Consider the following 24,027-nt stretch of genomic DNA (forward strand, 5'->3'; position numbering starts at 1 on the left):
GGCCGTTATATTTTACATTTAATGTCAAATACTTTTAGCAAAAGATTTACAAGCCACATGACAAATAGTTTCTTTAAAGACATTCACATCCAAAATGATGAAAATGCCTCTCTGGTTTATTTACTTAATATTTATATATATTTTTTACAAAATAAAAAAAGGAACCAAAAAGCTAACAAGTCTGCAAGGTTTTAAGAAGGAAAAGGAGAAAGCCATTAAACAAACAGGGACTACAGTACTTGCTTTTTATATATATGTACATGACAAGTTTATCCATTTAAATTTTTTTTTTAAAACACACAGTACAAAAGAAAAAAAAAAGAAAAAAAAAAATCACTGACAAAAACAAAAAACCCCATAGTACAATTCTATTCATCCGTATTCAATGATGCAGTGTTGGGGGACGGGGGGGTGAGGGGGCGGCCTCAGAAACTAAAGCATAGCACACTGGAAGGCAGACGGGTGTGTAGCGTCCTTGGGAACTATTTTAACATCTTTCGGGACAGGCAGAACTCTTCTGAAACCTTATCTTCGTTTATGGGAACAGGTACTGTACAGATCAAAGAACAAAAGAACAGTCCACGACCCGCGGCCCCCGTGTGTACGAACATGCACGCAGTCACATGACACAACACCCTTTTTCCTCACCGTCCAACCCAGTGAGCTCGCTTATACGTCTTTATATATAATATATCTATATTTGGTAAAAAATAAACTTCACAACTCTACCAATTCAGAGAATTATTTCAAACTTAAAATGTCATAAAAGTAAAAACTAAAGAAGAAGAAAAAACAAAATCTGGCAAATTGTGTTTGGGCAATCTGTAAGAAGACACTTCACACCCGAATGAAGCCGTGGGGGAAGTTGAGGGTGAGAATCCAAACCAGCCTGCCCCCCCCCCACCTTCAGAGACGACTTCATTCCTCCGAATCGGTAAGAAAAAGAAGAGGGAAAAGAGAGCAAACATTCATTCTTTTAGAAAACAGTTCTATGGTACATACACAACTGATTGGAAAAAATAGGGAGGTGGGGGCTAACGTGAGAGAAATCCCCAGACTGCGCATCTGCCCTCGTGATGGTGTCACCCTTTAGCCACGGAGCCGTGACCTCCCCACCCAGTGTTCGCCCCCCGTCCCTCCCTCCCCTCGTGCATCGTTGCAGCGCTTGTTCTCTGAGCACAGCACGAGTGCTGGGCCGAGAGACTGGGGAGGGACTCATGTAGAGGACGGGGGGGCGCATGTAGAGACAGTAGGAGTAGTGAGTCCGCCCTTAGTTTCAGGGGTAGAAATGGTGGAGGGTGGACCCTGACAGCAGATGCTAGTTGGCCCCCCAGTTGTAGCTGTTGTACGCCGACTTGTTCATCTGGGACTTCTGTTGAATGGAGGAGTTCTGGCTGCGCTGTCCAGTGCCGCTCTGCAGAGACAGGACACAGGTCCGCTTACATCATGGACACCCCCCCCCCCCACTTGGGTCTGAATCCACATCATGGCACGAACACACTGATCCAGCGTTAGCATAAACCGCCCGGCCCAGAACCATCATATCGTGCTCATAGTTCTACCTGTCCATCCTGCTGCAGGTGGTGGTGCAGAATCTGAGAGTGGGGTTGTTGGTGTGGAGCCAGGATGTGCATGAAGGGGGCAGGGGCGTAGCCCGCCGCGGCTGGGGGGTTGATGGGGCCTCCGCTGCCCAGAGCAGAGGGCAGGCTGAAGGAAGCTGCTGGCGTCCCAGCGTGGAAACCCTGCTTCTCAAACGACTGCAGGAGGAGAAGTGAAACAAGCCGGTGGTGAGGAACCCGTTCCGTTTCAGGGGAAAAGGGGCCGAGAACGCGCAATTACCTGCGTCTTTGTGTAAACAGACCCTGAAATATCTGGAACACCCGTGTTGCTCGATGTCACGGAGACTCCTGCCGAGACAGAACGGACAAATGGAGCCACTTTACGTTTGGAATCTCCCAGCGCACGCGCACATGCATCGTGGGCAAAGCCTGTTTGACCATCCAGTCTTGGATGACTTAACGGTTAACTTTCTATCGATGACAGCAGTGTAAAAAAGGGGTTAAAATAATGATGATGAAAGATGAGATGAGAGAGAGAAAGCTCGGAAGATCACGTCACATCACAATGTTGGGGTGAAACATTGTCTAAAAGTTGAAATGGAACATCGAACGATGCTACTTTCCTAAGATATGAAAGAACTTATGCAGAACCTGGAAAGAAGAGCCAGTGAAATCCAGCTTCTGAATAGAAAGGACCTGATTTAAATACCAATACTGACTTCCCAGAGCTAGCGTATATGCTAATTAATATAAGTCATGCGATTAAAGAAAAGTGGACCGTTCGGAAAAGTGCCATCACAAGCCTGGAATGTCAACATTTAAACACACACAGCAACATACTGCACAGCACAACTGTTTCCATACAGTTTCTACCCTTCACTGAACATCATTTCCATCTGATAACGACACTGATGAGTGAACATGAGCGACCAGCAAGCAACACCGCGGGACCACGTCAACCAGAGGAGCTCGTCGCTCGGATTAGCACTGCTAATCTCACACGGCGCGACCGCATCAACGGTCTTTTACGAAATAAAACACCGGACTCGATGCGATTTGCTCTGGAAGAGACCAGGTAAGAGAGAGAATGGCAGAGGTGGGTGGTAAGAGAGGCAGGCGGAAAAGCAGATCATGTGGTGCGAGCGACTCCCCACAGGCGCAGCGCTAATTAGCGATGAGGCAAAGGAACGGGGAGCCAGATGTGGAGAAGAATGGTTGGTGACATAAGGATAAGACGGGAGGGACAGGGTTGGTTTCTTTCCCCCTTTTTGGTTTTAATTTGGCGGCACTCACCGACTCCAGGCCCGGTGACGGAGCTGGCTGGCTTGCTTTGTGCAGAAGCAGCAGCGGCCACGGCAGTGCCGTATCCGCCCTTACAGAAATCCCCACTCCCTGAAGCCTGGCCCACATCCTCATAGCCTGCAACAGTCAGACACACAGCCGCAGCCCACAGCGTTAGACACACCAGGCAGGGGCGGCAGACCTGGCTCACGCAGCACGTGCAAACAACTGACGGCGTGCACCACCCGAGCAGGCGGCGGACGAAGCCGTGACCCCGCCCACAACGCCAGGTGGCCGCTGGCGGAAATTATTGCAAACGCTGCTCGACTGGTGCAACAGGGCGGTCACAATTTACGGCAAACATCATTTGCATGTACTACCTGAGCCAAATCTGCGGGGGGGGGAAGAGGTCGGAAAGTGAGGGGGCAGGCAGGGGGTGTGTGTGGAAGGGGGCCGACACGGAGCCTCAGTCGGGTGATGGCAGAAGCAGCGGGTGGTGCAGCTCCACACACGTGAAAGTAACGATGAAAATCGGATGGAGCCGAGACCGACACTTCACCGGGAAATGATCAAACTCCAGAAACCAGTCATCCATCAAAATAACGTCAGGAAATAGAGAGCATGAAAGAAGGGGGGGGGGGGGGGGGGCTGCAAAGATGTGGTGGATGAAGTGAAGGTCTGAGAACCTCTAGCTGCTGAAATGAAGAAAGCAAGCTGAGAGAAGAAAGGAGTCAACACGGAACCCCGTAACGTCCAACGTTACCCTCCAGATCAGTTTAGAGCGATTTCTGCCGTTACATAAATCAAAGAGTTTTGCATTTAACTAGCAACAAAAACCTGCGGGAGAATAAAGATTGTTATATATATGTATATATAACACTTTAAACATTACAAGCAGCCCAGCTGGACTGAGGGTGGCAGGGCTCAAAGGAAATATGCACCAAACAGGAAATCATAAATAAATGTGCTGAAATCAGTCAGATGCTAATTGAAATGCACAGGACCTGCATGACCCCCTCCGAACATGCCTTTCAAATTATTTATCGTCTCACCAGTGCTGTATCCATGGGAACCATAACCACTAGCCTGCTGGAAGGGCGTGGCCGATGCATTGACGCCAACATTCACACCGTGTTGTTTGGACGAGGTAGGAGCCACCTAAGCAAGGAAAGCCGTCAAATACTGTCCAAATCAAGTGCTTTTCCTTCTGAAACGGAGCAGAACAGAAACAAGCCGTTTTACAGGATCGGGAATTCTCACCGGAAAAACAGCAGGTCCATATTGGAAGGTGTTGGGCAGCCCGGGCATGCCAGTGTAGTACGGGAGGCTTGTGTAGCTGTAGCCAGGAGGCAGCGCAGGGTTGAGGAAGGGCTGCTGCGTAGTGTGGTGCGTCTGGGTCTGGTTCTGTTGGGTCTGAGCCAATGTTGTGGCCGGCGCAGGCGAGGACGCGTCACCGCGACCAAACTTGGACAGGTCCCCTGAGACACCGAAGGACAGGACGCACCAAAGAGGACACAAACATCACAGGTGGCGTCAAGAGATGGAAACATCATCATCTATATTGTTTATCATCATATCCTGAGCGCCGCTCACCGGAATAAGGGTTGTTTGTCAGGCTGCCTTCTCTGCCGGTCAGTGCAGTGGTGGGTGTTGCAAACGGGATGCTGTAATAATCCTGCAAGCAAAATCCCATTAATGCCCCGTACAGACACGAGGCCGACGTGTTAGTGCAGGCACCAAACTCACCAAAGGTATTCTGGTCTGCAGCATCTGGAGGTCGTCGTAGCCGTACACCTGCGGCTGAGACAAGGCACAGAAAACATGTAAGAGCAAGAAAAGAGGCGGCAGAGCATCGATTCAACCCCTCGCAGGGACCTACAGGGTAGGCGTGCAGTAGTCCCGGAGCCATGATGTAGGGGTTGGGCAGTAGAGGAGGAACTCCAGGTGGCAAATTGGGAGGTGCTTTCCCTGTTTATCCACAATAAAACAAAAAATTAAAAGTGATATTTACGAACCTTAGTAAACTCCAGTATTATGTGGCTATTTGATGGTACAGTGGGTACAGAAAGTATTGACACCCTCTTACGGTGATCAAAATCCCCCAAATTATTTTTGTGTCCTCGTCAATCTACATTTGGTACCTCACAACAGCACAAAGCCTTTTAGAACATTTTGCTTATCTCGTGAGCGCAACATGCGCTCGTTGCTGTCACTCGCGTGGGTCATTTAGGTGCCATCTAGTACTGAAAGTGGGCTGACGAGGGAAAACAGACACGAGGCTTCACCATAAGAAAGAGTGACAGATTGACGAGGGCGTGAATGCTCCCCGTACCCACTGAACGCTACGTTATTAAGCCTTCGGCAGCAAAAGGAATGAAAAGAGGAGAAACAGAAAATGGAGGACAAAAGCAGGCAAACAGGAAGCCCAGTTGTGTCTGTGTGGTAATAGAATAGAATTTATCCAAGCAGTCTCCAGACAACAGGTATTTCTAGCAGAAAGGACCAATGTTTCATGGCCGTTTGTGTTGGTCCTACCTGAGGATGGTGCAGAGCCACGTGTAGAGGAAGCTGAAGGAATGGCAGAGCCTGCCGTAGAAACAGAAACAGTGGCAGCTGCTACAGTTGTGGCACCCATGGATGCATTATTAAGACCCATTGTCAGACTACTGACAGGGCCAAGGCCAGAGGGAGCTGAGACGGTGGCAGAGCCCATGGAGGAGGCCTGAGGGGCTCCTAACGATACTTGTGCAGCAGCCACTGAGGAAGAGGAGGGGACTGAGGAAGGAACCACGGAGACAGACGGAGGAAAGGAAGAAGAATGCAGGCTTGAGTCACCGTCCACACTTGGATGCTACAAAAATGAGAAGAAGAGTAAGTGGAACAATATTTGGATCATGATTGGACATTAAATGGACAACAATATAGATATAATATATATACAGCAGATCAGAACAATTCCAACTCACCAGTAAGCTTGAATTGGATGTTCGGCCCGACGATGCTGCAAGATTATTCTGCTGCGATGGATGAGAGCTGAGAAAACAAGAAATTTCAGAGGCCTCAGCAAACATTTTCTCCCTCCATCCTGACCCATATTCAGATACCAGAACAACAATTTCACACTGCTCAAAGGTTTTTAAGGGAAGGCGTCATCACGGTGGAACTCCACCACCGGTATCGAGCTGTCTGGTTAGAAAGGTTTCACCTGTAGAGCAACAAAATGACCTCTTGGCAGCCCCTCCTGAGAATGTGTGTGTGCCCAAACACGCAGGAACACACTGCCTGAGGGTTCTGGGGGCCCGATATCCACTAGTGGGTCTGGTCCTCACAACCTGAGTCTCCATTCTTTTCACAGAAAACTTCCACACCGAGACATGAGTCTGGAGATGCTGTGAAGGTCATCGGTACCCTACTGGAACAGCTCTTTTAGCAGGAGCCAAGTTCCCTCTGGTGCTTGTTGATGGGGGGCCGCATGGGGCAGGAGTGTATCAGCCCCCCCCCCCCAATTCCCCAGGCCTAAATCCAAATGAGCACCTCTGGAACATCATGTATTGTTGCATCGTATCAGCCACGCTGCCCCACAACAGTGGAGCTGGCTGATGACCTCATTCTGGAAAGCACCTGATATCTTATCAGGAGCCGCCACTGCAGGGGGTCCATGCAGGCCTGTAAAGGTCGTGCACACTAATGAGCTCCGTGGTGAGATCCTTCAGGAAATTCACAGAAGTTCCACCAGCTTATGTCATTTCCCCCCCCTTTAAGCTCAAGTATGATTCTACGTCTAGTCCTCAGCGAGGTAATATTTTAGTTTCCATTGATCATATATTCATCTGTTCTCTAATAAGATTCAGATAAAGCTGTTTAATTAACAATAGTTCTTCATTTAGATGCTAGCAGACGGTTTGATTGAGCCCTTTATGTTTCCAGCAGTGTGTGTTGTACAGCATATTGCAGGAATGCTAGTTGGCGTCTCACTTGTTGTGCTGAGGCGGGGGCATCGTGCTCGGGGGGAGGTCGTCGCCGTGTCCTAGAGCGCTCAGGGATGGCGCATTTGATGAATTTAACAAGGAGGTGGGGCTGTCTGTCAAAGTGCCCATGTTGGAAGGTGAAGGTTGTGCAACTGAATCGGAGACTTGTTTTCCTAATGCTACAGAGCCTGCTGCAGCTGGGGGGGGGCAGAGGAGAAACACACTCATTTACTGTACGTGGATATAATCCAATGCATCTAAAAAAGGAAATTAATCAAGATATTTACCTTCTACTGATTGTGTTGTTTGCATTGAGCTGAAACCATTCTGCAACAAAGAGAAATAATCAAGAAATAAGGAAACTGCATATTATTATTATTATTATCATCATTATAACAATGACAACGGAACTGCATAAGTTGCAAACAAACGTTTTTTTTCTTCTTTAAACATAAGTCACATAGCACCAATTACTATGACACTCCTTTTTATTTAAATGAGGTTAGTTAAAGAGATGGTTAAGGTTTTAGGGACATTATAGAGATATAAAAGGTGGTGTGGACAGACCTTGGGCTGCATGTCCTTCTGAGGGGAGGAGGAGACCGAGGGGGGGTAACGCCGCGTCTGAGGTGGTCTCTGATCATACAGGTCCATTTGGGCCGGGTTGGAGAGAGCCGGGGCCGACTCACTGCAGATTGTAACAGTAGTAGAGCTTTTAGAAAAAGCTTTTTTAATACTTTAAAGACGAGCTCGTGCTCGAGTCAGTGCAAATTATAGAGACATTTGTTCTGCAAGGAATCTTGTTCCTTTAGATATTTGATGAACTTTCATCTGTACGACGTGTTAACATGAACTTGGAAAATCGAATCGTTTTTAAAAGTATCTTGGCTAATCAGACGTGCACGTTTTGTGCCAGTCTTAAAGTAGGGCTGCAGTGTGGTTTTGGTGTACCAACCTGCTTGGGCTTGTGTAGAGACTGTTCTGAACCTGGTTTGCTGGAGTTGTGGTGGAGGAAGAGGATTCGTACTCTGGCAGAACCGGCTCTGACCCAAACTGTAGCGCCCCAAACTGAAGATTAAGGCCTGAAATATCCGCTGAGCCCGGCATCTCCACAGCCATCGCAGGTATCTGGTGAAGATTGGGCAAGAGCTCGTTGGTGGTCTTAGAGATGTTTTTCAGATGCAAAAAAACAGCAATGGAAGTTTTTTCAAGGTGGAGGGTTTTAAGAAGCTGGCAGAGAAGACGATGGAAATGGGAGTTTGTGTTGGTAAAACTTTAATGTCACCTTTGTTGTAATCGACGTCCTCTTCTTTTGCTGTTTGAGCTTGTGCTGCTGCAAAGGCAGCGGGCTCTGAGCATCGGAGGAGCTCGGGGAAACTTGCTGACCTAAAGAAGGAACTGTTGCCATTTTAGGAAGGGCAGAAGCAGGTGGAGGCACCGCGTGAGCAGCAGATGTTTGCTGGGGTAACGAGGAGGAAGAGACAGCAGAGGAAGGCGGCAAGCCTTTGTCTTGCAGGAACACCTCCAACATGGATGAGGTGGAGCTGGCAGACTGATAGGGCTGTCGCTTCGTAAAGGGGGAATGGACTGAAGACTCGGCCTGGGTTTTCATGTCTAAGAGGGAAAAAGGGAGAATAAAAGTACTGAGAAAAACTGCTAGAACATTACTAAAATGACCATTACGCCAGCATTTAAAGGCTTCAACTCCATCTATGTCTCCGTTAAGTCTTAGCTCACCATACTGTCCCAGTGAGGTGCCACTGGTGTCCCAAGATGGTGATGTACTGGGAGGACCAGTTTGGGAGTGTTGGGCAGCTAGCTGTGCCAGTGCCTGGGCTGTTTTATACTGCTCCAGGAACTGAGATCCAGTGGTCCCTGTGCTGGCTCCTTTAGAGTCCCCGACGTCCCCAAATCCCTTGTTTAGCATGCTGACCTGCAATAGTAGCACATTATATCAAAACCATTCACATCTTGTGTGAATATTAGGAAAGCAAGGATCATTCTGACTGTAAACATTGTATGTAAAAGCCACTTTGTGCTAATCTCACCATGCTATGCTGGGTATAAGGGGTGCTGGAAGACGTTTGGGAGAGTGGCACGCCTTGCTTGGAGTTGCTGAAAACCATTGACTGAGACAAGGAAGAGGGCTGGGTGCCTTCCATTCCAGGATTTTCTGTCTCGGAGGAGGATGATGGAGGAGTTTTACCCAGCAGAACTGCAAGGTCAATCCTGTGGCATTACGACAAAGATTTTAAATGCAGTCCAAAGAAACACCAATGGCTCAAAGCAACTACTGTGGCTCTCTTATTTGCTCTAGTAAATCAAACAACATCCGAGGGACAGTTGAAGAACTGTAACTAGTTTTAGAAGCAAATTTTGGGGTTCCTGACTGTTTACTGCAGGCAAACAAACCACTTATGAATGTTCATCTTAGTTAACTTACTCTTGCGCATCTAGTTTTGAGTTGTTTTTTTTACTTCAAGGAGAGTAGAATACAACATTTGACAGTTAGGTTCAATATATTCCACCTCCTTCACAGGAGTGATTCACATCGCGCCTATCTGAAACCGATAAATGGGACTATTCCTGCAACGAGTTTAACCTCTTAACCTCCGTTTAACAGGGGACAAGCGGCTGAAAAGGATTAAAGAAATCCAAAGTATTAGTGACCTCTGTCCTTTGGTGATGGTGACATTCTCTGGAGGGAGAGGCCTGGGCGTCACAGCGGAAGCTGTGAAGATCTTGGTTTCGGAAAGCTGCAACAAAATGTTGTAGATTTAAGAAATGTGTCACATTTGAAACAAACCCCCTTGATTCAAGGCCCACAGCAGTTTTTAGACATGCCACCAAACTAAAGTTGTTCCTTATGGCGTAGTTGAAGCTGGAATTTTCCTAACTAAATATAAACCATACATAAAATAACCTAAACTTCAGCCTTTACTGATATTATTCGGATCCCCATTTATGTACACACACACGCCCAGAAATACTCACATCCTCATTCCAATCCTCAGTGCCCCACTCCTCTGTAGCAGTCCTCCAAACACCTACAGGCCAACAAGAAATGGATCAGAACTCATGTAATGAGCAACAACCTTCAGAGGACAGAGGATTCAAAAGCTCACCAGGAGAAGAGTCGAACTTTGGGGGGTAGTTTGTCCCCTCTGCTGAGGAGTACTCCAACCCTAAAAATAGAAAAAGTGAGATTTCCGTTGGACGTAGAAAAAAATGATATGAAAGTAAATATCTTGGTTCAGACATAAAAATGCAGGTTTGTTGATGGATTTTTCCACAGGGTCAAAATTAATGTAAGATGAGTCGTTGAAGAAAAACACAATGTATGGATGATTTTGTATACATTGACGAGGGCGAATCCTGCTCAATTTACTTACTGGTTCCCTCTTCCGACTCTGCACTTCCGGTGTTGTTCCAGGTGCTGCCCCCTCCATAGCCGTCTTCTGTCTGGGCTGGCTCCGCATAGTCAGCCGGATTGAATGTTCTGGGTGGAGAAAGGGATCAAATTGGGTCAATTTCTCAACTGAACCGTTTGTTCTGACATCATGCAGAAGAATCCATGACAGCTGCCGTCTATGGCAACAGCACCTTATTTAACAACCTAGTTTGGGCTTTAAGCCCTTTTGTAAAACTTTAATGGTGCTTTGGGTGCTACTGCACAAATCTTCATCGGCCATGCTAATCTCCAAAAATTCCCCTGGACTTTTCTCCCCCGGGTTTAACATAAAAAAGAAAAGCAGAATATCTAAAAGTGCCACAGCTGCTGTTGTTGCCCGAAACATCAAGACAATCGACATCATCAAGTCTTACTTTACTTCAGAAAAACAAAGTCCCAACAAATCTGATCAAACGCTCATTGACCAAAGTGAATCCACATGTTCAAGACATTGAACGCGACGTGTATCCATGGCAACGGCTGCGCTGCACAAAGATGGAACCCTCATCTCGTTCCATCCAACCTGGTCCTGTTCAGACATTTCTGGCTGAGCCATCACCGAACCGCCACCACCCACGGAGCTGATCGAACAGGTTGGATTAACAGCCGTGAGACATCAGAGCAAACCGACGCCACATTTGACCGTCGGTAACGGGGCTGGAACAGAGAAACTCTTGTTCGACTAATTGATGCAGTTGAACTGACGAAGGGCCCGGCCCAATTACTTACACAGAGGTAAGTTAATCAGACAGGAAGTTAAAATGGCGTGCCCATTATTTCTGTCTCAGGTCATTTTGGTGTTCATGCTTGAACTTTGAACTCGTATCCGGCCGGTTTTGAATGTCCTCTAGAGGTCAATGATGTTTGACCTTTCCACCCGAGTCAGTTTGAGGCAGAAATTGTCTAAATCTGGTGAAAAAGGCGTAAGAATCTTTGTTGATATTCTGTAAATAGTCCACAAGTGTAAACAGTAAATAAATAAGTTATTTAAATAGACATTTTCCCCTCATGTGATCGGTTAGAGGTTAAATTTAAACTAATTGGTTATCGTGCCTCAATAATTCTGATTGTTAAATCGTAGTAACTTGCTAAAACACTTCAGGGTGACACAGATGAACCGAGATATAGAGAAACATCAAAAGCTGTCAATATTGGTGAAATGCAGCTCTTTTCCCACCAGGAAAGATGTGAGAAAGGTTAAAAACAGCAGCATGATTGTATTATTGATGCATCACAAATAAACCTTAACTAAATAAATAATAAACGTAAACTTTACAACTAGGTAAAACGCTCCACAATGGTCTCCAGGACAGAATACAAAATAGTGTCAATATCTTGACTGTTTGGTTTAAAGCTAGAACTTTAATGGATGTGGCTCATAATGAAAATGACTGCCGAACCCGGAACGACCCGAGCCCATTGTGCCAACACGCATGCGATATTTTGTTCTTTTGTTATTGTGCATTACTCAAAAGTTCAAGTCAGTCCTGTTAAAATTCATCCCCCGACTGAGCTCCCATGTTGGCAGAATAGAGTATGGATTCACACAATAGCCACCTATTATCTTTGTTATTTAGGGTCCTGGTTTATCCTGTCAGGGCAGCTCGTTGGGGCCACCGATGAGACTCATCACTGATATCCGTCTGCAAAATATCACTTCCTTATGCAACTACAAAGGCTTCTGAAACCATCTTCAAATTCTTTGATGTTTCCACTATTCTTTAGAAACCCATCAAGATTCCTTGCTGAGGATAAGGAGTGACAATCCCATCATTCATATTTTTAATCTACACTCTCGCTGCTCTTTTCCTCGCCGTACAACGCTCGCAGGACCGGAGTAGCGGAAACATCCTGCACCGAGCTGAGGAGCGCGCACGCAGCAAGCACCCAACTCTCCTGTTGATACGCTGGCAAACCTCAACTATCAATCTCTCCAGGGATCATGATTTCAATCAGACCTTTGTGAAGGAACGCTTGTTCGATAAACGTAAAAAAACCAACATGATTACAGAACACAAAGTACTTATTTGTACTCCACTAAGTTGAATACTCTTAATAAATCATTTGTGACACACAAGCTTAAGAAGATAAACACAGCACACAGAATCAATGTCAATGGCTGTTTACTCCCTGTTGATCACTCTCGCCCTGTGGCCTTGACAATACTGCAGAATCCATACTGTAGTGCGCTCCGACACCAGTAAACCCCTCACCCCTACTTCAACTCACTCCGTTTGGTCAGAGCTGGTGTACAGAGGCAGGAGAAAGGCAATTTCAAGAACGTTCACCAAGCAACGCTCTGAAAATACATGATGTCACGCGTGTCAAACAGCTGGTGCATTTGAACGTCTGCTTCCTGTCACAGTTAATGACGATGTGACTTAAGAGCCATATTAGTAAGTGAATAATGACAAAATGTGTCAAACATACAGCAGAAGTTGAGATGAACACGCCGACTCGTCAAGTCGCGTGAACGACATACAAAAGGGACCAGTAACAGTTTCAGAAACCAGTCTGAGGCCTGACACACTTCTAAGTGGACCCATCAAAAAGATTCACTCTTGACACTGCACTCGCGGCCCACACTGCTCCAGCTCATTGGCCACTACGATGCCCCTCCTCGGGATTAGGCTTCAACAATAGGCTGTGGTCCTGCTTTCTGGTGACCATGGAAACAAGTTTGAAGTGGAAACAATAGCCCCGCTGCTTTTAGACAACACAGGTGTTCCTTACCCCATGCCCTGTGCCGAAAACCTGCCTCCACGCCTTCCAGATATTCCTGAAAAGTGATGCAGAGACAACTTCCGGTTCAAATTGGTCAACAGCTGACATGTAAGTAAGTCAAATGTATTTGTGCAGCAAATGTGAAGGAGAATAAAAGCAAAACAAATCAACATTCAGCCAGAACGGCCCAGAGAACATCCAAAACAATAAGGAGAAACAACAGGGAGGAAGAGAACTCCAAAAAAGTCTAACAAGTAAAGAACTACGGCCCCTTACCCACAGCTCCTCTTCCTCTGCCTCTTCCTCTTCGGCCTCGTTCTGCTCCTCTTCCAGCAATGCCACTCTTGGCTCCATCCAATCCATTCTCCTGACCACGGACTTGAATAAAGATATAGGTAGGTGGGGGGGGGGATTATCGTTACATTTTAAGATGCAGAGGACAAACTAGACAGACAGAGGGCCCCAGGATGATAACCTGAGCCTGCCTTCATTCAAAATGGAGGATTGCTAACATGTTAACTGATGTTATCCTTAAGAGATTATCAGATCAGCCATCCCAACACAACCTCCTCTTCTTTTGGATGCGAGCTTTTCCAAACTCATAGGCTTAGATCCCATAAGATCGGAACGCTGATGCAGAGAGCCGCCCTCTTGCTGTGAACCAGCTCATTTTATGCAAGCGTGCCGACAGGTCAGGATTTACCGTTTGTTCCAAAACCATGTCTCAAAGCTGCCAAATGCTTCAGGTATCACTAGTAAGTTGCTAATAAGCAGATACAGAGAGTGCCTTTCTGTTGGAAACAGGAGAAAAGCCACTTTCCAAATACCAACAAAGCAGAGAAAGGGAATTAGTCTCTCCATGACCTTGCTGTTACCTGGTTAAAGGTCATCTAATTACCAACAGAGATTTTAATTGATCTACTGTTGATACTTTTATTTAACCTCACTCCAGAGATAATCTATTGATCGTGGGTCAGGAAAAGTATGCAATGGCTCTGTTACCATGGTGACCCCACCAGGTGTCAGGCGTCACCTTTGAGTTTTAGACCCCCCAAATCTTGCGGAGCCAATTATCATGCCTCCCACTTTGGGAAGGGAAATCACTGCGTTGTGGAAACGTACATGGACACGGAGATTTACCAGAAAAGCCCCAAAATACAGGTAAGAAACATTTTCCCCAATTTAGCCAACGGAACTTGGGAGCAGACACTCACACTCTCGTCCCCGGCTGGCCCCGCGGCCCTTGCGTGGAGTTCCACCTCTGCGACGTGCTACATCTTTCTCTCCTTTCTCCCTGTTCTCTTTTCCTTCTTCCCCAATTTCTGCCTGGCTCGTCTCCTTCTGGACTGGCACACTTTTCTTCTTGCCCACCATTTCCCAAGAGTCCTTAGAAAACCATAAAGAAAAGTTTAGACTGGTGCCCCTTTAATGACAGACTAAAGCTGTTTAACGTAGCTGGCTGTGAAAATGGCAGTTCATTACGCAGCAAACGGCAGCGACATGGAACAAAAGATGCAAAGAACTGTGAAAAATAGCAGTTTTGATTAACACTTTATGATCTGAGCCTGCGGTTTGTCACATAAACTACCGAGTCTGTGGAAACCACAAGAGCGCAGCCGTCCAGCGAGGGCTGTCCCAACAGGGAGCTTTCAAGGCCGACAACCCTGCTTGATTCCAGCACCCGCAGGACGGGGTTACCCTCCTCCTGCTATATACTGAATGAAATATTTCCAAGGCATTGTGAGATGATACTCTAATTACCAGGTAAAGGAGAATGGCAGCTTTCTCTTGAGCAACCCCTCAAACACACAGTAAACTAAATACTCACAGTGTCTGGGCTCCCCTCCAACAAGACATTGATGGCTCTGTTGACATCCCCATTGCAATCGTGGAGTGCGATCATAGACTCGTCCTGGTCCTTGCCCGTGATGTCAATCAGCTGCAAAATGTGCACAAGAAACAGCCCCCCCCTTTTGAGTAGGTTCACAAATGATCTACTATCGCCAATGCAATAGATTTGAAGCAATCGATCGTTTGATTCATTAAAAACAATGTAAAGCTGAGAGATTGGACGTGTTACAGATTAACAGGGGTGTGCGTCATATAAATAGTTTATGTTTTTATATAGGACATAAACACATAAACTTATCAAGCAGATCGGTTTTATAACTCGATGCCGACGATCTTTAGAAACAATGCAATCAATACTACATTGTTCAACTTTTAAGGGAGTCGGGGAAGTCGATTGTGTGCATGTGCTCACCTGTTTGACCTTCTCTTCAAAGTCTGCATCGTTGTGATCTGAAATCATCTGTGCAAGTCGGATTTGCTCTGCAGTAGCCTGCGAAGAAGTCAGCCAACACTAATGTTAATGTTAACGTTGCTGTTACGTTGGGGTGCTTCTTGGCATTTAGCTACAGCGTGAATCATTTCAGCAGTCTCTGCTGTTATTGCAACATGTACAGCTCAACAACTGAGAGAGGATTTGGGAGTACCTGAGGCCTTTGCTTGTGCTGTGTCTGGCTCTGTGTCTGCTCCCTGCTGCCCCGTGCTCGGCTCCCACCCATGGACGTCATCATTTACAGTATATACAAATAACAGTATTTACAAAGAAATAATCCCTGGAGAGAGGAGGAGAAGGGAGATGTTAGAGCCCCGTTAATGGGGCCTACTGCTGTTTACGTGCACATTACTTCCTCTGACTTGCACAGTGGAGTTGAGAGCAAACGGTGGCATCAGAGGAACATAGCTTTCTATCTACAAACGCTTAAAAGGCGCTGACAACTGATGCTCTTTAAACTCTATTCTTGGGCAACATTTAAACACAAACCCAGCCAGAGTGTACGAGGCTTGGCCATCTTTAGCAGGCGAGCCAAGTTATTTACCTCCTCAGAACATTATGCAACACTTTATCAAAATAGCATTCGCGGCGTGGACTTAACCTATATTTCGAAACAACAGTGCACGATCACCCAGCTCAAATAAGACGGCTAAAACCCAAACAACAACGCTAACTAGCTGCATCTCTATTCTGTAGCTCGGCGTTAACCTTGCTATCAACATCGACTCTTTAATCTTACAGATGTTACGTAAAAGCCTGTTTGGACTAGCGCAGAATCAAGGCTAAAGTCAGGGCCCGTCGGACATGTCCAATTTTACTCGCCAGCCACATGGTCAAAACGCTAGCCATCGAGCTAATATCGGGGACGCGTCAAGACGTCCAAGTTTCGCTGGGCTTCCGCCTCTCACCCTTTCCACCTCATGGCGACAACGAGGCTTTGAAGGCACTTCGCTATTCCACGAACTGAAAGTGAAAAACGACGCCAAATGCCGCTTGATAGCCCAAAAGTTGGCAAGCTAAGTGGACGCTCACGGCCAGTAAAGCTTATTTGTTCCGCTAAATACAAACGCCCATGCCAGCCCGCTGCCACTGCTGGTGGTTGTCAATAAGAGTTAGCTATGCTAAGTTAATCGATATTCTCATTTACATCGTTTAACATAACTAGGGAAAATTAGCCACATTAGCAAAGAAGGAACTTCAAACGCAGCATCGTTTATCGCAGCCACGGCAGCCTTTTATGACCCGGAAAGCCTGATTTTCAACATAGCCACCACCGAGGCTAAAAGCAGGCCTGCAGGCCGCTAAAAAGAAAATAAATAAGAGGCGATACTGACCAGAAACCCAGCGCTACGGTACACACTGCTACACAAACACCCGACAAGTGGTCTCGCTGTCGGCCGTCTAGAGGCTTTTAGGGCCCGATATAGCTCCCGAACCCGGAATCGATATTACTAAATAGGTAAAATATAACGAAGCGACTCGCTCCCAGCGTAAGCGAGAGACTGAATTTACCTGTTTCTTTTCCACTCTGACACCGCGGAGAACTGTGTCACGTGGTTTCCAGCGCCGCTTCGCGGAAACCGGACCCGCGTCACGTGACCTCGAATTTACACTATCGGCGTTCTCGTAATTTCCACAACACCGTCCTGCGTAACTCATTCGGCTTAATATAAACTAAACACAGAATAATGGATAATAGAGAGACCCAACAGAACCATGCAATTCAGAATAAACAGCAATCCCTATACATTTAACTGTTATCACTACTTAATGATCTCCAATATAAATTCTATTCATTATTATATTTAAACTAACTCCAACTCCACACTCAGTATGACAAAATTTACTACTACAATTACTTCATCGTTGATACATTTCATGTTTATACTATGTGTCATCAGTTTAATATTTTATTTATATACATAATATGGGAAAGTGCATTGCTATTATAATAAATCGTAAGTATCTGTCTAATTGGTGTAATGTTGTTGCCTTTTACAAGAGACTACATGACCAAAGTGCCTAACAAACTGCACAGATTCTTTACATTGTCTTTAACGTGGTCCGCGTTGACCCGTTATTACGGTAATTTGTACTGTCGCAAATCAGGTAAGTAAATACGGTTCCGTAACTACGCAATTCGCTTCTGCAAGGTGTCAATTATACGTGGTGTGTGATTTCCTTTTTTAAATAAATTTTTTCTAACTGCAACTATGGGGGGATATGGTGGTGAAGGCACTCTATTTTAAGATGAAGAACCGAGTGTTATCTTTCAAGCTAACATAGCAACTGAATGCTAAACACAGTGTGAATAGCATAGTGCTAGCTAGCTAGCGAGCTAGCTGGCTGATTGCCGTATAAACAAACCGGCGGAACATGGCAGAGTCGTCGCCCTTATCGGGCGTTAATGTTGTTCTTGTCATGGCCTACGGAAGTCTGGTAAGTAGTGTCACAACATCACTGGATGCTTGCCTCGTAATTGGTTGGTTGTCACGTTGGGAGCCTGCTACACTTTTAAAAACGTCTTTTCTTTCAGGTGTTTGTGCTGTTGTTCATTTTCGTGAAAAGGCAAATCATGCGTTTTGCAATGAGATCCCGCCGAGGACCCCACGCACCGATTGGTCACAACGCAACCAAGGTACCGCAGATTATTATAAACGTGCGCGTGTAGGGGGACAACGCGGGGACACTTACTGAATGTGTCTTTCCAGGGTTTGAAAGAGGACATTGATTCCAGGCTTTCCAGGGTCCAGGAAATCTGCTTCGAACCTCGTCTCTTGTCAGAGGAAGACGATCGTCTGAAGCAGGGATCACAAATTAGTCAGTCACCTGATCATTACCATCACCTGCCCCTCATCTGTGCCCAAACTCTTAAATTGCCTTTCTATTTCAAAGGTTGCTACAACTACTTGTACAGGATGAAGGCTTTGGACGCGATCCGGGACTCGGGTTAGTCCTCTGTTCATTGGTTTGGCATGTTTTTAAGCAGTTGAGGGGGTTTCCTCATTCACCTCTACACTGCCTAGGAAATCCATAAATTTGGCATATATTGTAGACGTCGGTCGAGTTTAGTTGTTTAATTGGTGTGTTCCTCCATGGTCTGCGCGGTTCGTCTTCATTTTACTTTATCAGGTCTTCTTTTCTGTCCCGTCTCCGCCGTGTCCCGCTCCGCCGTGTCCCGTCTCCACCGTGTCCCGTCTCCACCGCAGGCATCCCTCTCCAGGAAATAAGCCAAAGCCCCAGCGCTTTTACCGGACGCAGTTTCAGAAACTGGCTGATGGAGTTACGGAACTCCCACTCTCTGATCAAGAGCAGCCGTAGTGCGCTTATCGACCGTTTGCTCGAAGGCTACGACAACGCTCGCCACGGGACTGGGGTGCGTTGCCATAGTAACCCAGGGGAGACGTTGAACTTCTGTATTTATACTAACAAGGCTTTTTTTTCGTTGCAGGTGTTTGGTGAAGCCGAATTTCTTGACTACCAGCAAGCTCTAACTGAACTCGCTGACGTGTAAGTGTAACCGTGGATATTATCCTATATATGTATATCTATAGGTAGATTTTACCCTTCTTTTTGAACCCATTCGGTCTTCTTCTGCGTTTACCCAGGGTGAAGGCCTATTCCAGCAGTACCAGTCTGGATCAGCATCACCAGTCGGCAGCCAAAGACCTGACGGGCTCTCCTGTGCGGGGCACCCCCTCCACCATCCAGGTGACCTACCTTCCCTCCACTGGCCAGAGGAGCAAGAGACCCAAACACTTTCTGGAGCTCAAAAGCTTCAAAGACAACTACAACACACTGGAGAGCACGTTGTGAGAGACTGCACGTGACCACGCACGACAACGTCTTAAACAGCCGCCTGCAAATCCAAATCTCCCCTTTGTTGAGGCTGGAATCCGCTGCGACCTGCTCAGCGTTTCTTCGATGACAAAGGCGACCCGGGTTTCATAGACAGTTATATTTTCTCATGATGAATTTGGTCCTAACGGGCATAACTGGAAGACGTATATGATTGTAGAAAACCAGGTGAGATTTGTCGAGTTTTTGTACAAGTGGCAATTCATAGAAACTCATCTGATTTTTTTTTTTTTTTAAACTCATGTAAATATACGTGTAGATTTTTATTTACAGCATTTTTACAAATGTTTACTATTTATACGGACAAACCTAACTTATTTGAACTATTTAAATCAGGTTGTATGTATTTTTGGTTTGACATAAAGACCACGCCGCTCCTCCTTCAGGATCAGCGTATTTATTACCCCCACTAGGTGTCAGTCCAACATCACGGCATTAAGATGCAACAGACAGTAAAAGAGGACGGATCAAACACACTTTACAGCGTCTCTGCCGTTAATACAAAGCAAACTTCATGTGTTTCTCTACCGTGTTCACAGTAACAGACTGGAAGAGGTTGTTGATGCATTGTTATGCAAGTGAATACCTCTGTTAGTTTATTAAATATCAGGCCTTTTAGCACAAACAGCATAAATATTAAGGGGGGGGGGCTTTGGCAGCATTTCAGTTGAGCACTAACGTGTTCATCCAGCTGGCGATGCCTCTACAAACCTTCTACAGCATAAACGCATTATAAACAGAGAGAATTGGCGTTTGACCGACGACATTTGTCATTCTGATTAGTTTGAATATGATTTCAATGTCAAAACAGCCAACGATGCCGAGCAGCGAGCAATATGAGCTCCGGCCGCATCGACTGGGCTGTACAATGAGAACAAGCTTCACATATTTATCAGCTCGTCATCAGTGACGCAGATAAAAGTAGCTTCTAATGATGACCCACCTTTTTAGAACAACTTAGTCATCAGGGCCGATTCAGCTGCTGCAGAAGGAAACAACAACTTTGCTGGACCACCAAAGATCTGTGTGCTTTGTCACCATGACCCTTCAAAAACCTCTACAAAGCAATAATTTATACACGACGGGGTGCTTAAATATGTATATATGTACATCAGATTCCGCCCTCGAGGCCCCTCTCAGGACTTGATCTCGATCACCTTGATGAACGGGAGGGCCTTGTTGCTCTGTGTTGTTGGTGTGAGGGGTTTACTGGGGAGGAAGGGAACAACTGTGTGAGCTGTTTCAGGAGGACTTTATCATGGGTTATCATGACCATGACCCAGGGGTGGTGTGTGTGTGTCTGCTCACCTGTAAACGATCTCTGGCTTGTTGTTATTGGACAAGGGGGGCGGGTCCTGACCTTCCAGGAAGTACTCCATGTGGTCGTGCATTTCTCGGTTCTGTGAAGGGCGAAAACCACAGCGGATGATCCGTTATGCATTTTCTACTAATTTACAAATGCTTTATTTCTGTAGCTACATGGAGGACTGGCAATCAGACCAGAAGAATTGTGAAATGTGGTGCAGCGTATATTCTGAGAATATTACGCTCAAGACATCGGTATGAAAGTTAACAACAGTTCATTCATTCATCTGGTGTTAGATTCAGGCGCTGTGGGACGTTTCTAACCTCTGCCTCCAGGAAAGCCACCTTTTCCTCCAGGTCTCTGATGACTCGATCCCTCTCTTGGATGATGGTCCGGGAGTTCTGCAGCTGCATTATTGACAGAACAAACACACACACACACACACGCACGCAAATAGTGCGATTTGTCAGATTCTGTGGAACTGCACAGTGAATGTTGCAAAACGAGTTCCTAGTTCTAAATCAACTTTCCGCTTTACTCCACTCCCTCAAATAAATGACGTCCGTGTGTGTGTGTGTGTGTGCGTGTGTGTGCGTGCACGTACCTGTTCGATCATGTGCCGAACTTTCCTCTGCTGACTCTTCAACATGTCGTCAAGGTGATGGATCTTCTCCTTGAGTATGGCCACCTCTTTCTCCAGCTCAGCACACCTGAAATCACACGTAGGTGCTGGAAAACTGTCGGCTGAAATCTGCACATCATGTGTTGCCAAGGAGTCAGGGGGGTAAACCAACCCCGGAGAACCTCACCTCCGCTCATCGCCCCGGGTCTTCTGCCCCCCGGCCTTCAGCTGAAGCAGCTCCGCCTCGTCTGCCACCATCTTGTCTTTGAGGACGCTGCTCTCGACCTCCATTCTCGCCAGCAGCCTCTGCAGCTCCTCCACCCGCTGGCCCCTCTCCTCCGAGTGCTTCTCCGCCTCCTGCAGACGCTCGGACTGTTCGGCCAGACGAATCCCGTAAAGTTCTGACTCTGCCTGCAAGGGGAAAAACAGGTTTACACAAGCATCACAGCAGTTCTCACCGAAGAGTAGAAATTAGGCTGGATGACCCACAATAACGTCTGTTTTTAATAGACAGATCCCCATTAAAAGCCTGATCAGCAGTCCTGATAGCGGCTGTCCTCAGATTCACAGCGGATCACTTTTATTAATCCACCAGAAGCAAAAACACAGAGATCTACACACGAAAGGCTCCAATTAAAACATGTAGATCATCTTTTAAGGATTTCCCACTCCCGTTTGAACTCCCAGCGTTTTTGAGCTCTGAGGTTGGATGAGATCTGCACCAACACGTTGCTCCGTCTCTTTATTCCCTACAAGTTCGGACTGGACAACAACCTGTTCACTTTGTAAATGAGTCAGGATAAAAGACAGACAGCAGAGCTTAAAAAAGGTAAGGGTACAGAAATCGGTTTACCCGCATTACAAAGCAGAAAGGAAATGTGTGTGCGGAACGGCCTGGTGATGTATGACCGGATCAGGAGGGATAATGGGAATGATTAAAAGGGTGTGAGTCATAGCAGCAGACAGGAAGTGATGTCATGCAACGGTCAGACCTGCAGTCGGTCCCTCTCCTCCTGATGCCTCTTCTCCATCTCCTTGAGCTGCACATACAGACGCCTGGTGGCCTCCCTGAGCCTCACGCACTCCTGCTGATTATCCTCGACCTGAGGTGGGGAGACAGAGTGACATCGTTAATTAGACCTAATCTGGCCTGAATGCTTGAATCAGAAGGCGAGCAGATAAGGCCAAAGCTGGAGGTGCCACAACCATTAACACGGACATTTATCCAAAGGGAGCTAAAGGATAAACTCCTTGGCATAATTTTAGCGTAAAGTTCCCTTCGATGGCGTTCATGGGCTCCACCGCCCCCTTCCACACCCCTTCCCTGGTAGATAATGGTGTCATGTTACAGGGACGTGCGGGTGGAGAACAATGCAGGAGAAACATGAGCCCTGTGTGCTGCATGAAGCACAACGTAACTGATCCCCTGTCACCGGCCTCAGACAGCCCCCGTGGTTGCTGCCGGGCCTGAAGGTTCTCCTTTCCCGACCATCCACCCATCATTGAAGTGGCAACAGCAATGGCTCCCAGCTGGAATCATCGGCTTGTTCCTTCTGAACACTGTTTCTTTCGCAGTGGCGGGATTAGCTTACGTGATCGTCTGAATCAGTGAGGACCGCGTTGCCGTTGGCGACAGCCGTGTGGACGGCAGGCGTGTCGACTCTGAGGCCGTTGACGGGATTCTGAGGAGGAGAACGGAGGTCGATTAGAGGGAGGACCCACACAGAGGAAGCGGCACAGTTGCCACTGAATGATGCATCTTTTATACGTCTTCACTAGGTTTTGCATCGATTTGCTTCTAATGAACGTTTCAGTGAATGAGCTCAATTGTTGGATCATTGGACCCAAACAAAACACCAACTGTGGAAGTTCTCCCATAAAAAGACAGATGCATATCGTCGCCTGTGCTGTATAAACCCACTATTAGTCCAATAATGAGTGTTTACCTTGTTGTTGTTGTTCTGTCTGGCTGCCATCTGCTCCCTGAGACTCTTCAAACAGTATCTCACCTGTGGACCAGAACAAGAACCCTGAATGTTGCTTCCTCCGCCTCCGCCACCGCCTTTGAACACTAACTTGTCCGACTGACCTCCTGAATCTGCGACACCTCGTCCGTTATCATCTTGATGTTCTCTCCTGTCTGCGGGTGAGCACCTAGAAAAACCTGGGGGGCCACAGAGAGCTCACACACTCCATACAACTCCAAACGCTCGCAGGAACAAGCTCACACACCTTGATGACTTCAGCCCTTTCGTCCGTGGGAGTGAGCCCGTACGCTCCTTCCCGCTCTTCTGCTTTATGTGGCAGCACCACTGCGATGCTGCTCTCCTACATGAAGGGGAGGAAAGATGGTTAAATTCCCCCCGTTCTCCGCCTCATTCCCCTCCTTGAGGTTTTACCTTAATGTCGTGCTGCTCCGAGGTGCAGCCGGCCTGATCCTGGTCTTGTCGGGTGTTTTGAAGGCACCTCCTGTGGTCCTGGAATGAGAGAGTGGGCAGAGTGGGGGTTGGCTGTGGAAAAAGAAACCCAGTGGAGAAAAAGAGCAGCTTAGTGAAAGTCTTTGGAACAAGAGGGTGGAGCGCGGAAAGAAAGGGGGAACCCTGGTCATAAAGCTTCCTCGTACAGAGGTTCCTCAGTGGAAACCACACAGTTAGACAGTAAACGCCATGGCAACCGACCACAAGGGCACGCAAGAGTCTGGTGACTCGGACAGAAACAGAAAGGCAACCGGTCCAGTCCAGTTTGACCAAAAATACCGACGCTCAAAACATCCGACTGAGTCATTCCCGTTTCGGCTCCGTTGTCGTAGCAACAAACAGTTGTTGTGACAAATGTCGGCGCATGTCTGCAGTTTCCCACAATAAGATAACTGGGAAGTTTGGAAAAGCCGAGGCAGTAACCTTTCTGCACTCCTTCG

The 24,027-nt window shown here is 46.8% G+C and overlaps 3 protein-coding genes across 13 annotated transcripts in view; 1 reads left to right on the forward strand and 2 right to left on the reverse strand.

Moving 5' to 3' along the window:
- ubap2l (ubiquitin associated protein 2-like) lies at positions 1 to 18,040 on the reverse strand. Of its 10 annotated transcripts, none has more exons than XM_057021662.1 (29): positions 18,019 to 18,040; positions 15,479 to 15,604; positions 15,247 to 15,324; positions 14,812 to 14,922; positions 14,198 to 14,369; positions 13,260 to 13,361; positions 12,993 to 13,038; positions 10,201 to 10,307; positions 9,934 to 9,993; positions 9,803 to 9,855; positions 9,479 to 9,564; positions 8,857 to 9,037; positions 8,546 to 8,741; positions 8,094 to 8,422; positions 7,764 to 7,969; positions 7,376 to 7,496; positions 7,096 to 7,135; positions 6,816 to 7,005; positions 5,807 to 5,873; positions 5,376 to 5,691; positions 4,720 to 4,808; positions 4,587 to 4,640; positions 4,434 to 4,515; positions 4,101 to 4,318; positions 3,893 to 3,998; positions 2,853 to 2,978; positions 1,840 to 1,907; positions 1,563 to 1,760; positions 1 to 1,414 (listed from the first exon to the last, which is right to left on the reverse strand). In XM_057021662.1, exons 2-29 carry the CDS (start codon positions 15,560 to 15,562, stop codon positions 1,319 to 1,321), a joined length of 3,582 nt encoding a protein of 1,193 aa, XP_056877642.1. In that variant the 5' UTR covers positions 15,563 to 15,604; positions 18,019 to 18,040; the 3' UTR covers positions 1 to 1,318. The 10 variants fall into 10 exon arrangements, with proteins under 10 accessions (XP_056877642.1, XP_056877641.1, XP_056877646.1 ...); XM_057021661.1 differs by lacking the exon at positions 18,019 to 18,040 and adding an exon at positions 16,837 to 16,897; XM_057021666.1 differs by lacking the exon at positions 18,019 to 18,040 and adding an exon at positions 16,659 to 16,846 and having other exon boundaries at positions 1,563 to 1,757; positions 7,764 to 7,936.
- Positions 17,204 to 19,567, forward strand: LOC130518800 (protein C1orf43 homolog). Its single transcript, XM_057021700.1, has 7 exons — positions 17,204 to 17,763; positions 17,861 to 17,962; positions 18,036 to 18,144; positions 18,220 to 18,273; positions 18,534 to 18,700; positions 18,776 to 18,834; positions 18,933 to 19,567. Exons 1-7 carry the CDS (start codon positions 17,701 to 17,703, stop codon positions 19,138 to 19,140), a joined length of 762 nt encoding a protein of 253 aa, XP_056877680.1. The 5' UTR covers positions 17,204 to 17,700; the 3' UTR covers positions 19,141 to 19,567.
- tuft1b (tuftelin 1b) overlaps positions 19,564 to 24,027 on the reverse strand; it is a 9,554-nt gene continuing 5,090 nt past the window's right edge. The window contains exons 3-13 of one of the 2 annotated variants that reach the window (XM_057021695.1): positions 23,510 to 23,587; positions 23,343 to 23,438; positions 23,200 to 23,274; positions 23,057 to 23,119; positions 22,703 to 22,792; positions 22,103 to 22,213; positions 21,298 to 21,521; positions 21,093 to 21,198; positions 20,812 to 20,895; positions 20,491 to 20,582; positions 19,564 to 20,391 (exon numbers count right to left, since the gene is read on the reverse strand). In XM_057021695.1, the coding sequence (XP_056877675.1) occupies positions 20,319 to 20,391; positions 20,491 to 20,582; positions 20,812 to 20,895; positions 21,093 to 21,198; positions 21,298 to 21,521; positions 22,103 to 22,213; positions 22,703 to 22,792; positions 23,057 to 23,119; positions 23,200 to 23,274; positions 23,343 to 23,438; positions 23,510 to 23,587 (1,092 nt within the window). In that variant the 3' untranslated portion in view covers positions 19,564 to 20,318. Of the gene's footprint in view, positions 20,392 to 20,490; positions 20,583 to 20,811; positions 20,896 to 21,092; positions 21,199 to 21,297; positions 21,522 to 22,102; positions 22,214 to 22,702; positions 22,793 to 23,056; positions 23,120 to 23,199; positions 23,275 to 23,342; positions 23,439 to 23,509; positions 23,621 to 24,027 lie in introns of both variants that reach the window. The other variant, XM_057021694.1, reaches the window with a different exon arrangement.

The sequence above is a fragment of the Takifugu flavidus genome, chromosome 21, assembly GCF_003711565.1.
Source record: "Takifugu flavidus isolate HTHZ2018 chromosome 21, ASM371156v2, whole genome shotgun sequence".
NCBI classification, from domain to species: Eukaryota; Metazoa; Chordata; class Actinopteri; order Tetraodontiformes; family Tetraodontidae; genus Takifugu; species Takifugu flavidus.